The sequence below is a fragment of the Octopus sinensis genome, linkage group LG10, assembly GCF_006345805.1.
Source record: "Octopus sinensis linkage group LG10, ASM634580v1, whole genome shotgun sequence".
NCBI classification, from domain to species: domain Eukaryota; kingdom Metazoa; phylum Mollusca; class Cephalopoda; order Octopoda; family Octopodidae; genus Octopus; species Octopus sinensis.
Window position 1 is genome coordinate 85,179,006 of NC_043006.1, and position 16,521 is coordinate 85,195,526.

Sequence of the window (16,521 nt, forward strand, 5' to 3'; positions counted from 1 at the left end):
CATTTACAACTATCACACACTCTCAAGACAAGAAAACAATAACACACACACACACACACACACACAAACACATGCATATATTCACACAGGCTTCTTCATCTTTCTGTCCACCAAATTAGCTCATGTAGCCAGTAGCTACTGTAAAAGATACTTGTCCAAGGTGCCATACAGTTGGATTGAACCTCAAACTACGTGGTCAATAGGCTTACTTCTGAACCATACAGCCATGCCTATACATATAAAATTTAATGGAATTTTTATTAAGAAAGAAGTGGATTTTTCAGTTTTACAATACATTAATGCCCTACTATTTTTTCTCCAACTGCATAGTCGATCACATTTTTTGTTTTTTAGGTTTGGCAGTTTACGGATCCTGAAAATAAATCTGACGATTTCTCTAAGCATCTGCTGTTGATACCTAAATTATTCTCATAATATCTATATCAGCTCTTTCTTATGTTTCTTACTTTCAAACAATAAGCTTGCTCTTGATGGTTCTAACACTCTTTATTTCTATTTCCAGAATACAAAAAAGCTAGTCAAGAAATTAAAAAGTGTGCAGCAGATACAATACGGTTGCAGAAAAAAGTGAAAAAGGGTCAGTACAAACATGCACAACTGCTTCTCTCTCTCTCTCTCTCTCTCTCTCTCTCTCTCTCTCTCTCTCTCTCTCTCTCTCTCTCTCTCTCTCTCTCTCTCTCTCTCTCTCTCTCTCTCTCTCTCTCTCTCTCTCTCTCTCTCTCTCTCTCTCTCTCTACACACTCAGAGTTTTTTTGATATTTTAAAATAGATGTTTAATGGGTGATTTTTTTAATCAATATTTATTTCCAAACCAGTTATTGTGGTTGTTATGCCTACCAAATTCACTCACAAGGCTTTGGTCGACCCTGGGAACTATAGTTGAACAACACATTTTACTGGGTGTTTTGTGTAGTAGGGTTGGTCCCAAAGCCATATGGTTGGGAAGTCAACTTCTTAACAATACAAGCACATAGAGGCTTCCAGACATTTTCTATCTTTCAAATTTTGCTCACAAAGTATTGCTTGACCTGAGGCTACATTGGAAGGCACTTAACCACAGTGTTGCAAAGTGGAAATCAAATCCCAAACCACTTATAGCTGTAAAGTGAACTTCACAACTACACAGCATGCTTGCAAATATGTTAGTACACTGGATAAAATGCTTAACGGCATTTCATCCATCTTTGCATTCTGAGTTCGAATTCTGCCAAGGTCAAATTTGCCTGTCATCCTTTTGGGGTCAATAAAATAATTGAATACTAGGTGGTAATGCAATTGACTTCTTTGCCCCTCAAAATTACTGGCCTTGTGCCAAAATAAAAAGGAACATTGTTATTATTATTACTATGGCAAGCTGGCAGAATCATTAGCACACCATACAAAATGCTTAGTGGTATTTCATCCATCTTCACATTCTGAACATTATTTACATTTGACGGATATTTGTCCTCATCTTGTTTGTTGTTAACACAATGTTTCGGCTCATATACCCTCCAGCCTTCATCAGGTGTCTTGGGGAAATTTTGATCCCAGGTTCAACAAATATCCATCAAATGTAAATAATGTACATAATTCCTCATCTCTTAAATATAGAACTGTATTCACATTCTGAATTCAAATTCCACCAAGGTCTTTGCCTTTCATCTTTTTGGGGTTAATAAAATAAGAACCAGTGAAACACTGGGGTCGATGTAATCGATTTGTCCCCTCCCCATAAATTTCAGGCCTTGTGCCTATAGTAGAAAGGATTATTACTATTCTAAGATGTTACCTTTCATCTTTTTGGGGTTGATAAAATAAGTACCAGTTGAGCACTGGGCCAATGTAATCAATTTCCCCCACCCAGTTGATTTTGCTGTTCATCCTTTCTGGGTCAATAAGTACCAGTCAAGTACTGGGGTTGATGTAATTGCCCCATCACCATTACCACCATGCTTATGTAAGAAACTTTATTAATGAATTATGGACTAATTCATAATTGGTTATGAAATGTTTTTGTGTTATCTTTTTTTTTTTTACATATATAGAAAATCTAAATTATATTTTTCCTTCTGTTTCTTTCTTTCTCTGGCCATTTTAGGAAAGTCCGATATTCAAAGTAGACTGGAGAGTGCTCTGCAAGACGTGAATGATAAATACTTGGTACTAGAGGAGACTGAAAAGAATGCTGTGCGGACAGCATTGATTGAGGAACGGAGTAGATTTTGTATGTTTGTTACTTGTTTTAAGCCGTTTGTGGTAAGTTCTTTTCTTCTTTTTTTTTTTTATTCGTTTTGCCTATTCCTTTTTTTTTTATTCATTCATACAATCATTATCATCCTCGTTTTAATGTTTGCCTTTTCCCCATGCTCGTATGGGTCAGACAGGAATCACTGAAACAAAATTTCCACTGCTGGATGCCTTTCCTGTTGCTAACACTCACCTGCTTTCAAGTAAAGTAATATTAGCTCCATAGCTAGACATATTTTCACAGATGATTGGAAACAAAGGATACTGCCTGGGTGTTGGTGCCTCTCATTTACAACTCTCAGGCAATGTTAAGGCAAGTAGATAGTCTCAAACACACGTGCACACACACACAAAGGGTTTCTTTTTATGTTGTCTGTCTACCAAATCCACTCACAAAGCTGTGGTTGGTACAGTATTCCCAATGTGGAAACATCAGCTAAAAATCTAGTTTGATAAAGGAAAATAATGGTCTGTTAATCCTAAAAGTTCTATGAAACGTTGGAGAAATTTTACTGCAGACATTTCAAAAGTATGTATGGATAGTTTACAAAGAAAACACAGTGTTTTAAAGAACAAACGTTTCCTCCTCACCAGACATGTTTTCACTGAAGATTGGAAACAAATGACCCCAGTTGTATGATGGTGACACTCATTTACAGTTACCATACAGTATCAAAACACTCACCTCAATACTGTCCCTCAATACTGCTTTTACACATCTGTTGCGGAGTCCTGTCTTGCAAGTTATGTGGTCACTTCACTGCTGCTGGTGCCATGTAAAAAGCACCAAGTACACTCTGTGAAGTGGTTAGTGTTATGTTGTTTCTTTTCTGTGTATCTTTCTGTCGAAGAGCGTAGGCTCGAAACGTAAAAGACTTGTTTTATTTCTATTCCTGAGAGCCATACTAATACAATTGTTTGTTTGTACTCCACCTGCCTTCATCTTTTGTTTATTTTCGTAAACCTTCCCGTTATATATATATATATATATACACACACACACACACACAGGTTGTGGTGAATAAGCTGTTGTCTAAATTACGCAGAAATGAAAATAACACTAACATCTCATTTTAACAGATATATTTACCAAAATTACATAAGAATATCTTGAAATACTAAAGAGTATATTTATTCGATAAAATCGCCATTGGCTTCAGGCACACCCTCCAGATGACTTCGGAATCTCCTGCAACTCTTCTGGACGGTCTACCTTGTTTAAATTGGTGAATACTGTCATAATCTTTGCCTTCAGTTTTGTTGGTCTCTCGCTCAACTGTGCCCCACACATAATAATCAAGAGGGTTGCAGTCTGGGGAGTTAGGTGGCCAGATGTTAGGGTTGATATGGTTGCAGAAATTGTCTGATAGCCATGACTGGGTTCTTCTGCTTGTGTGGCATGGTGCAGAATCCTGTTGCCAGACATAGGGTCTTCCAGCAGCCACTCTTTTGACCCAGGGCAGCACAACCTCCTTCAGGCACTTGATATAGGCCTCTCTGTTGAATCTGAGGCCATGTGGGAAGGTGAACAGAGGCATAATGTTACCATCACTAGTGATCACTACAAACACCATGATGTTGAGTGGATGTTTGATTTTTATCACTCTTGGTACATGTCCTCAGATTGATGCCCAACACTGTGAAATGTTCATATTGGAGCTTCCGGTACGAATGCCAAATAGTACAGCATGTTGTTTCCAAATTTCTGGCAGAGTAAATCCTGTCATGGTACTGTTTTTCTCACAGATGGTACCCAACTGACCCTACTATACTATGCAGTTATCAAAAACAAACAATGCACAAAATAAAAAATATAAAATGGGGACAATTTACCCATTGCACCCGCTGTGTGTGTGTGTATACACACACACTCACACAGGTTTCTTTCAGTTTCCATCTACCGAATCCAGTCACAAGGCTCTGGTCAACTCTAGGCTATAGTAGAAGACACTTGCCCAAGGTACATGCAGGAAGACTGAAACCAGAACCATGTGGTTGGGAAGCAAGCTTCTTACCACACAGCCACGCCTATATATTTTTTTCAGTTTTATTTTCTTTACTTTTTTTCAATATTTTTTTTTAATTTTGTCTACTTTTTCTTTTCCAGGAATGGGAAATAAGCCTTTTAACTGAGATTACACATTTAAAAGAAGTTATGGATAACCTATCAAAACAATCAAGTGATCCTCACACTTTGCCTGCCGCAAGTGAACAAGTTATTTTAGATGTGAAAGGAGCTGACAGCAATGTCTGGGCATTCCAGGTGAGACAGAGAGAGAGAGTGAAAGAGCAAGAAAGAAAGAGTAAAGAAAATAGTTCTTGTTTTCATGTTGTGATTTTCCTGTTAATTAAATCATTTCTTTGCAGATTTATATTTTTTTATTTTATATATTTATATATGCATATATATATAAATATATATATTGTTGCTATTATGTTAAACAGTTGTATGCCCAAATTTGGCCAAATGCATTTTTTCCAAAATATTTATTTGCTTGCAATAGCTGGTATCTCCAGCTGCTTCAGATGTCAAAATATCAAAAATTGTCAAAGTGTAATACAACGGTTTTGCTATGGAATGGTGAAACTATTTTTTCGTTTTCTGAAAAGCAACATTTTGGACTTAGGGCACTATTGCATAATAGCAACAATGTGTGTGTGTGTATATATATATATATATATATATATATACATATATATATATACACATGCACACACACACACATTCAGTCTAATTTGCATTTAATTCTCTTTAAATATTTGATTGTGTAGAAAATGTACTTGTCAGTTGTGTATTGTGTTTAGTCTCTGAATCTCACCAATTCCACCTAACTGATGCACAAGCATGTGTGCATGCATACACACACATACACACACACACACATGTCCTGTCTCTCTTTCAGTCTCTCACTGTCACTCCCTTACATTCTTACCTCTTACTCATTTCATTTCCAACTCCTATCTACCTATCTTTCTTTCTATCTACCTACATATTTATCTATACTGATTGATGGATAGATGTGTGTGTGTGTGTGTGGTTGTGTGTATGTGAGACAATGTTTTATTCTGTCTTTAAGTCAGGAATTCTTTTTCTCTAGTTAATGAGCTAATGAGTCAAGCAATATTTGCCAATTTGCTTTATTGGGAAAATTAATTAAACAGAAAGTGCTTTCTCTCATGCATACATACAAAGATACATTCTACAAACACACACACATGTAGATAGATAGACAGACAGACTGATGTTTATAGATAGTTGTGAGGCTTAGAATACTGGATTTACTGATCACACGATCAGAAGATCAAATTTCACTGCACATGTTAATATTGTGCCCTTGAGCAAGGCAGATAACTGAGCTTGCTCCAGTTTACCTGACTGGTGAAACATTAAAAAAATGTTAACATAGCCACTTCTCTAGAAATAGGAACCTAATTTTGCCAAGCTACATCTTAACATCATCTTAGAAAAGGGAATAGCACATGACATTATATTAAATAGTCTTGTAGACATTATCTGCAATTAAGATTGAATGGTCATCACTAGAACACTTTGATTATAGGTCTAGTTGAGCTAAATACTAACAAAATGAAAAATTTTTAAAAAAAGAATTAAAAACAGGTCCATTAGTAATTGTTGGTATCCATCGAAAACATATGAAATGAATGATTTAGTTGGGTATGTGTGTGTTTGTGTATATATGCTTGCACACATATATAGTACTCACAGAAATAAATATCTCACAAGCATTACAAAAATATTTCCCCCATGTACAACATATTAGCAAAGAGCACAATAAAAGAGCAATGAATTTGTGTTTGAAGCATAAATATTATGAAATATAATGATGGTGAAAATATAATCTCACTATACATTGTATTAAGATAAACATATTACATTATATATTTGAGTTTATGCTGCACAAGCTCGTGTTTTTAGCACCCACAGTACTCAAATAACTGATATGATGCCATCAACTGCAAATAGTAAAGGAAAAAAGAAAGGAAGACTAGTGTGTTTACGTCCCTGTAACTTAGCAGTTCAGCAAAAGAGACTGATAGAATAAGTACTAGGCTTACAATGAATAAGTCCTTGGGTTGATTTGCTTGACTAAAGGCGGTGCTCCAGCATGGCTGCAGTCAAATGACGGAAACCAAAAAAGAATAAATATGTATGGATATAATATATAACGATGCGTGTGTATTGAGGTATTCTTTATGTGGAAATAGGGGTTTGTTTGTTTTTTTATTAAATTTCTGAATATTTTGATGAATGCTTTCTTATTCATGTTTCCACAAAAAAAAAAATGTCTTTTTGAATTTCTTCACCTTCCTGTTTTTTTTTTCTTTCTTTCCTTCCAACTTCATTTTTAAGACAACAAAGAATTTGGTAAGTATTCCTTCCTTAATGGATTGGTAAGTGATTTGGTACCGTTAACCTTTACCTCAACTCCTTATTTATATTTTTCTTTGTTGTTGTTGTTGTTTATTGGTTGTTTTCTTTTTCTTTTTAGTTTGCTGTTTGCTAAAAAAATTAATTGTTTTGATATGTCCCTCAAGTTAACATGTCAAATCAACAAATCTGTCTGTGGTCATTGCTGTCTTAAGTTAACACCTGAAATAATAACTGCTACATAAATGTTTGATAAATTATGTAACGAGCCATATTGTAATTAATAATCATTAATTGGTACATCTGTTAATAATAATCTAGGTAAATGAGTTAGAGGAAAGAGACAGACACATATCAATAATTCATAAAAATTAGTAATAGTGTTTCAAAGTGGTTATGTTTTCTGAGGCAAAATGTAGGAATTTGGCATACTGCCATAACCATTTCATTCAACTGTTCTTGTACAAGTGCTAATGAGGGAACATTTATACAGTTGCTTAGTCTATTAAAAATAGCAGTCAAATCCCTATTATTGCCTTCCTAAAAATTCAATAACATTGGATAATGTAGTTCTAGATATGAGAAGATTAAACAAAACAAAAAAAAAAGACCAAGAGGGAATGGTCATGATTGGAATGTCTTTGATCATAAGTGTGCTGAATCAAAGCTGACTCGGGGTTAAGCAACAACCATTTCTGTAAGTATCTAAATTTAAAAATCCAGCTAAGTATGCCATCTTAGATATATATATCAGGTTATATAGAAAGTTCTGTTCAACTTTTAGCATTTATTTAAAAGTAAAGCCATATTTTATACTGCAAATTTAATCATATCTTTTATCTTTTACTTGTTCCAGTCATTAGACTGAGGCCATGCTGGGGCATCACCTTGAACTTTTAGTCAAATAAGTCAATGCCAGTACTTATTTTTTAAGCCTGGTACTTATTCTATCATTCTCTTTTGCTGAACTGCTAAGTTACAGGGACGCAAACACAGATATATATATACTTACACACATACATACAACAGGCTTCTTTTAGTTTCCATCTATCAAATCCTCTCACAAGGCTTTGGTTGGCCTGAGGCTATGGTAGAAGAGACTTGCCCAAGGTGACTGAACCTGGAACCATGTGGTTGCAAAGCAAGCTTTTCACATCACTTCTCTTTATGTTTGTAAGTCTTTGAATGCCTGATTTCAAAAAATTACTTGAGTTTTGAATGAAAATATTCATTTGATTAATTTTCTGTTTTCCCTGCTGGCCATACTTTGTCTAATTTGTTTTGCTCCAAATAAGTAGAAGTCTGATGGAGCAAGATCTGTAGAATATGGAGAGTTTAGCATTTTCCCCATATAACCAATTTCAGAACAATTGTAATAACTTGTGCAGTGTGAGATAAAACATAATCTTGATGAAAGAGGACCTCTTCTTACAGTTTATTAAGGTGGGATGCTTTCTATCTAAAGCAATTTTTAAACAATGAAATTGCTGACACAACATTCAAATCACATTCGGAAAATAACTGATTTAGCATATTCTCTTCACATTACACATCTACATTATAATAAAACCTTCTCATGTTTAACAACTGTATTTACAATGAATACAAGGCAGCTGAGTTTTATACACCTAGAAAATGATTACAAAATATCTATCATTGGACTACAAAAATATCTAGTACAGATTCAGGCTTTCAAGGAAACCAACAAATACAAGAGAGAGAATACAATAACATTAGGACTACAGAATGCTATGATAAAACTGTTTTGAGTAGTGACCATGTTTGAGCTTTTTATTTTTTTTTGCCAGAGTAAAAATAGACAAAGAAAAATCCTAACACTGCTAATTCTTTCCATCCCAAACACTCAATACAAATTTTCTGTAGATGAAGTTCCTCCTCATGGGTGTGGTACAGGTTTTTTTTATCTGGGTTTAACCACTGTCTGTGGAACTTAATATTGCTGTAAACAAAGGCAGCAAGCTAGTAGAATCATTACCATGCTGGACAAAATGCTTAGCAGTATTTTGTCCATTTTTATGTTCTGAGTTCAAATTCTGCCAGGATCGATAAAATACGTACCAGTTGAGCACTGAGGTTGATGAATTCAATTTACCCCCTTCCCTGAAATTGCTGGCCTTGTGCCAAAATTTGAAACCAGTGTTGCTGTAAACAATCCATTTCTCATCTCTAGTCATGATATGGTTTGAAATGGTGCTTAGATGTTGCATGTATGGAACCTTTATTGACAATTTCCTGCTGGAAGAACATAAAGAACCCAATTTCTGTACTTTAAAACTTTCTTAGCTCTTTTAAATGATTACGAATGGTTAGAATGCTGATATTAGATTCAGTTAAAAGCTCTTTCACTGTCACAGCAGGATTCCTTGCAAGTGTTGCCTCTAGCATTTCAACATCCAATTTTGAAGGCTATCCTGATCTAGGCTCACTAAGCAAATTGAAATTGCCACGTCTGAATTCTTCACTTTCACAAAGTTATTTATGGTTATTACATTTGCATTAGAACCTCAATGAAACTCATAAAGAATAATGTAACGAATAGGCTCTTTACTTGGTTCCATGATGAGTTCTTCAAACAGAAAATTAATTTACTAAAATATGGTTGTTGCTCTATGGAAATTCTTCATAAAATGATTTTACATCAATGAATGCCATCAGTATTGGTAATCTTTACAAAAATACAGACTTGTAATCAGACAGAACTTTCTATACAACCTGATATATTAATACGTAAGACCTCTTGAATTCCTCAGTAGCAATGTAGTAATAACAAAATGTTTTATTAAAAATTACAGTCTTAAAAACGAGGTTGCAGAGGGTGGGACAGGGAGTATTTCTCTTAGCTGTTGACATTTTGGATGCAATATTCCATTGCTTAACTTCCTCAGAAATATTCCTGTCGTTATCCAACATTTGCATTGGCTCAAATGTCTATCAACAGTTCCTCTCCTGCTTCAGTTCTCAGTGTGTTGGTTGTATTGGGAGGTGGGGGTTGTTCTTTTCTTTAACTCAAGTTGGAGATGAATATATACTATGCATGTTTTGATTAGTTTTCACTAATTATTATTCTTATTAAACACTAAGGTTTTTTTTTATATTTTGGTTTGTTGAGGTTGTTGATGCCTTCTATTTGCAATGTTTTGTATTTCGATAGAGAAAAACAGAAAATGGGGAAGGAAAATGTTTCTTTTAATTTACAAGGCCTTAACACAAAAATAGGAGGGTCCTAGAAAGAATTAAGAAATGTTAATTTTTGAAATATGGTACAACGAAATCAAAAACACCCATTCTTTGTTGTAACACCAATAAACAATTTCTAACCAAAGGTTAAAGGCCACTAATTCACAGGGCCAAGTTATGGATTCCAGAGTGAGAAAAAAAAATTAAGCTACCCCTAGTGAAATTTGAACTTAAAATGTAAAGGAATGTTAATAAAAACTTCATTTCCAATGCTCTAATGAATCTGCAAGGTCAGCAATTTTGAAGGGATGGGGTTAATTGATGCCATCAACTTCAGTACTTAGCTGGTACTATTTGTTACCAACCCCAGGTGGAATGTAAAGAGCTGGAACATATACCACACTACATTTATTCCAGCACTCTAACAATTCTGCTACCTTGCCACATTTAATAATAATAATAATATTTTCTACTAAAGGCACAAGGGCTGAAATTTTATGGGAGGGGGCCAATCAATTACATCGATCCCAATGTTTCACTGGTACTTAATTTACTGATCCCTCAAGGATGAAATGCTACTAAGCATTTCACCTGGCACGCTAACAACTCTGCCAGCTTGCTGCCTTAATAATAATAATAATCATTTCAAATTTTGGCATAAGGCAAGCAATTTTTTAACTCCCCAGTACTTCACTGGCACTTTATTTTATTGACCCCAAAAGGATTTTAAAAAAAAGTTAGCTATGGCCAGATTTGAACTCAAAATGTCAAGAGCTATATGAAATTTCAGAGAGGGCTATGTCAATTACATCAACCCCAGTACTCAACTGATGCTTATTTATTTTATCAACCCCAAAAGGATGAAAGGCAGACCTGGGTGGAATTGGAACTTAAAAGGTGAAAGTCAAAAGAAATACTCAGCTTGCTGCCTTAATAAGTAATAATGATGATGTGGCTTGCAGAAGCACATAGAATGCATGCAACTGGCCTGCTTATTAGGAATTACCACGATCATTCAAAAGTTCCTGGATGGCTGAGGCCACAGGTGATGACTTAGTACCCAAGAGTAAACCCACCTAAATTCCACCATAAGGGTGAGATATAAAAAAAAATTTTGAAATGATAATAATAATGTGCCACTCTTATACATTCTTACTTTAAATTCCATCACTTAGGTTTAAATAAAGCACTTAGAATAATAAGTAGTGTATCTGTCTGACTATTGGTTGCATTTTCAATAACATTAAAAGTATGTGTTAATCTTTTATTTAAAATATAGCATGTTAAAGTTAACTTCTTTGGATTAATTTTAATGTAATGTTTGAAACTTGCTTGAGATGGAGTTAAACTAATAAACCTGAATTTTAAAGGTTAGGTTTCACTGGTCTACACTCATTTAAGGACAATCCTTTTACTGACCATCACCAATGTAGAAGTGGGTACTTTGGTGGCATTTTCTTGTATGACAGGTCCTACAATGATGAATTTCATTCATGTGAGTGGGACTACTTGGTGACCTTTTCTCACAAAGAAGGGTCATTCTGATGATCTCTTGTGAGAAAAATGCTGTTTTTAGGCATTTTTGTGCATATAAAAGGGGCCACATTGATGATCTTTGTTCATGTAAGTGGCAGATGGTCTCCTCTGAAGCCCTTCACTAGCATGCACATACTTTCTGCAAATGTTGTTGATATACTCCCAACGACTCACAGTTCTAGATATTTCATCTCTTCTGCAAATGCATTTATGAAATAGCATGAGCACCACTACTTCTCTTGTCTTGCAATTAAAGTCAGCAGATCTGATTATTCATTGATGGTGCCTTATCTTCTTGAAAGATCACGCAAATGATTAACATATTAGTAGAAAAGTTGAAAAAATTTAAATGCATAAAGACTTTACTAACTGTTACTCAGTTTCATTTCACTTGTAACAGGATGAGAGATTCCTGCACTGGATGGGTGCTGCTTGCATCCTTTACATCAGATATTATTTGAAGAAAGAGTCAAGATTTTCCATTAACTTAAACAGTATAAATATTTATTCTTTGATTCGCAATAAACATTTATTCTTTGATTCGCAATAAACATTTCCTTCCTCTGGGCAAATCGGCAGTAGTCTAGTGAAGTGAGTCAATCCTGCCCACTCAAGCATAGCGGGGATGCGCCACGAGGTAGCAGCTCAAGAGAGCTGCTGGAGACATGTCTCTATCGTTCAGCTGCTAGTGTCCAAGAGAGAGATACAAGAGAATTTTGCTGCTGCTAGTTTTCTGCACGTGTGCATGAGGGAACTTCCGGAAGATTCCAACCCTGCGCATGTGTGCTGGAGATTTCCAAGATGGCATCACTACAAACTGATCATTTGATGATCGGTTACATGAAACTCTGAGTAATAGTTTGTGAAGTCATTTCAGTTTCACTAAACTATTATTTTACTCTACATTAGGTATTTGAGTACTATATTCTCTAACTTGTTTTGTACCTGTGTGCTTACATGCATGTATGTATATTTGTGTGTGTATGAACTGTAGCTAGTTAAGTCAATAGGCTGTTTGCCTTCAAGCTGGTGTCAGTTGCTAGTATCCCATCTTCACTGTTTTGCTATGTCCATAGCCAAACCTTTGATTCTGAATGACTAAGTCCATCTAAGGAGAAAGCAAGAGATCACTGCATATTTAATGAGTATTTTGTTAGCTTACAATACTTGGCTCAAATAATTCTGTGTGAACAAATTACCTCTTCAAGTTAGACTTGCACCTCAACAAAAGGGCACTTTATCTCTCATCTGTTTAGCGCCAGAGAAACTGGAGATAAGTTGTAACCCTATAATATAAATGAGTGTTCCATCTATTTCAGAAATGGGGATTCCAGTTGTTTATTTGATGGAACTGCCAACTTAATCTTACATAAACAACGAAGATTTTATTAAAAATAATTTTGTCATTATCAAAGTGGTTTTTGAACCATAAATTGGCATGAGATTCTAGAGAAAGGTTTTAATCCTTTCACTATGGAAGTCAGATATATCCACTCAAAATTCCATTACCTGAAACTGTGGAAAGCAGTTTTATATACCAATCTACCATTTGTTGAAAAATGTCATGTTTGGAACTATTTTTCTTATTGAGATGTGTTGAATTTATTGTGGCAATGTGACTTGCAGAAAATACCAATTCTGTTTTTTAGTAGTTATGTAATATTATATAAATGGTGATGCCACAGCTCATGAGCTGAAACTAAATGAAATAAAAATAGAAATAAAATTACTGGAATAGCAATGAAATTTAATTCTGCAATTGAAGGTTTATTTAGATCATCGTATGATAGAACCAGGGGTGGTTTCTGGTGGGTTGGTAAGAAAAGGGTTAATTAGTTATAACTGATATAATAATCTGACCTTAGTATTATAGTACAAAGTAACCAGTAATGATTATTGATTCTGAATTATGGAATCTTAATTTCATGTATTTGTTATAATACCTCCCTCCCCATCTTTATTGCCATTGCTTTTGTTGTTTATATTTAACTTGGCTTTATATGTTTGTATTATTAACAAAATATCTTTTTATATACGTTATTGATGTTTTTTGTTTGTTTTGTTTTTTACCTTTTTAAATATACTAGATTTCTAGTAACGGTCTTGTATGTTTACTTAGAATCATTATGCAGTAATCCCTCGCCATGTCGCGGTTTACCTATTGCGCACTCAGTACATTGCGGTTTACCTATTGCGCACTCAGTACATTGCGGTTTACCTATTGCGCACTCAGTACATTGCGGTTTACCTATTGCGCACTCAGTACATTGAGGTTTACCTATTGCGCACTCAGTACATTGAGGTTTACCTATTGCGCACTCAGTACATTGCGGTTCACTTATTGCGCACTCAGTACATTGCGGTTCACTTATTGCGCACTCAGTACATCGCGGATTTTTCTGGCTAATATATGTAAATTTATATTGCGCACTCCTCAGTATGTTATGGGTTTCTGCAGCTGATAGGTATTTATATCTTCTTAGATTTTAATTATTTCTGTAGGAGGTTTTAGAATGTAACACCTGCTATAGTCAAGGGATTGCTGTATTTAAATTTCCACCTTATTTATTCCATGGAATTCTATTGTAAGTTGTCTGAGCGTTGAACCCGAAGATGAAAGTGTTGTTTGCTTTGTTAGAACTATTTAATATTGTTAAATTTAATTCAAGGAGCACTAATTAAAATTTGATAATTCACTCTGGTTATTTTATTATTTTTATTATTATTATTATTAAGGTGGTCAGCTGGCTGACATTAGTGAGTTGGACAGAATGCTTAGTGGTATTTCTTCCAACTCTTTACATTCTGAGCTCAAATGCTGCCAGGGTCAACTTTGCCTTTCAGCTTTTGGGATCAATGAAATAAGTACCAGTCAAGCACTGTGGTTGATGTAATCAACTAGTCTCATTCCCTAAAATTCCAGGCCTTGTGCCTATAATAGAAAGGATTATTATTGAGATGACAAGCTGGCAGAATCATTAGCACGTTGGACAACATGCATTGTGGCATTTCTCCCAGCTTTATATTCCGAGTTCAAATTCCACCAAGGTCAACTTTGCCTTTCATCCCTTTTGTGGGGAAGAAGTCAATAAAATAAGTACCAGTTAAGAACTGAGCTCAGTATAATTGACTTTCCCCCACTCCCCACAAAACTCAAGGTCTGTTGCCTATAGGAGAAAAGATTATTATTATTATTATCATCTGCAATTGCGAAAGCTGAAGAAATTCCTTATTCAGCTAAGATTACCTGGAATGGCCACATATTCTGCTGCTCTTCCTTGTATTAATGTAATACTGGTGTATATTTACCCAATCAGAGGAATGAACTGTCGTAATTTTGCTCTGACTAATTTAGTGGCAGTAAATAAGAGCCAGCCATCTTCCATGAAAAAGTATGACATGGTAGCTCATACCATGCTGTCGCTAATTGTTTTAGCTGCCTGCGTAGTCATGACAAGACACACTATTGACTCTCCCACTCTCTGATCGCATGACACTGATGGAAAGAGAGAGTGGCACCAGTACTCAGCTGGTATGCATTGTCAGATGAGCAGATTGGAGCAGAATGAAATGCAGTGCCTTGCTCAAGGATACAATGTAATGCCTGGTCGATGAATTGAACCCACAATATTATGATCATTAGCCAATCACTCTAACCGTTAGGCCACATAACTTCATTTTAGCATCAAATAAGCTGGTTTAATATTTCAGCTCCTGATTAATTCATTATAGAAGTAGAACAGTAATGAGATAAAGTATATATATATATATATATATATATATATATATATATATATATATTACACATATATAATTAGTATGTAGACTGAGAGAGTATTTTTCAAATAAGAAGAGAACCGGAGTTTTTTTTTCATTAAAAAGTTTTTTGATTGTTTGAGGTGGGTTTTTTTTAATCTTTGCATGAAAGGTAAGATTTATTTTATTAATCTTTTGGAGCTGCCATGGTATATGACTGTATCTAAGTAACCTTTGCTACATGGAGTGTGTTGGGTTTTTCACTCCTCCCATTGAATCCATTATAAACAAGATCCCATAACTCTTGTTGTCTGTCATCAATGTTTTGTTTTTGTTTTAGTTTTTTCCTTAACTGTTTGAGAAAAAAACTTTTGCAGTGTTGAAATACTTTCTCAGATATTTTGCTCTTGGATAACATGTTAATTTAAAAAAAATTTTTTTTTTGTAAAAAATTTTAAATAATGATTTTCAACTTAAAGTTGCTTGTTTTATTTATTTATATCTCCTTTTACAGAACTAGGTTTTTTTCTGTCTAAAAACAATCACCTAGGTATGGAGTATGCACAAAAAAAAAAAAGTTCTTAACAAATTGAAATTACCTTAACAAAACCATGCAGATGTCATTAGCAACTTGCAAGGAAAAGGGAAGATAATTTCAATGAATTAAGAATTGATCATTAAAAAATAAATTTGTCAGTATACTAAAGTTAGGCACTTTTGTATCTTTTTTTTTACATTTTTTTAAACAAAAAGTTACAATGAATTTACTGTTTCAGAAAAATCTCCATTGATCTGTGTGAGGGGGTAGGTGTATACCTAGCATTCTTACTTCTGAAGTATGCCAAAGAAGTTTATAATTGTGGATTTTTGCTTATTTCAGAATTATTTTCATTTAAGTCAAAACATTAATATAATCCATTTAAAGGAGTCAGCTAGATGTAGTTCTACCCAATGGAGTATGCAAATAAAAATATTAATAAATTGAAATTACCCTCTTAGCTTGAGGAAGATAAAGAAGAATCTAACGAGTTATTGGGGAGATAATTTCAATAAATTACTTATTAAAAAATAGATTTTCTCTATTTACTAAAATTATCAAGTTATCCTTGCTGTCTTTTCTCAATTTTTTTTTAACTTGTTTCTAGAATTTATCGTTAACTTACCATTTAAGTAAATCTCCACTGATCTCTGTGTGCATATATTTGGCATTATCAATTCTTCCGAAATATGCCAGTGAATTTTTTTTCTTTTCTTTTTTTTAAGATTTGTTTTTTTTATTTCTTAAGGCACTTTTTATGACATAATATGACAAAATAGTATTTGTAATTATCTTGGGATCTAAGGGAACAGAAATTTAGATTATTTTGGTAAACAATGAAAATACTTGCTGC

At 34.4% G+C, this 16,521-nt stretch overlaps 1 protein-coding gene across 33 annotated transcripts in view; it reads left to right on the forward strand.

Annotated features, from left to right (window-relative positions):
- Positions 1-16,521, forward strand: part of LOC115216372 (protein MTSS 1) — a 337,421-nt gene that overhangs the window by 218,096 nt on the left and 102,804 nt on the right. For 31 of the 33 annotated variants that reach the window (XM_036506884.1, XM_036506899.1, XM_036506878.1 and 28 more), the window contains exons 6-9: positions 524-598; positions 2,102-2,259; positions 4,358-4,513; positions 6,623-6,637. In XM_036506884.1, coding sequence (XP_036362777.1) covers positions 524-598; positions 2,102-2,259; positions 4,358-4,513; positions 6,623-6,637 — 404 coding nt within the window. The remainder of the gene's footprint in view (positions 1-523; positions 599-2,101; positions 2,260-4,357; positions 4,514-6,622; positions 6,638-16,521) is intronic. The other 2 variants (XM_036506879.1, XM_036506886.1) reach the window with 1 other exon arrangement.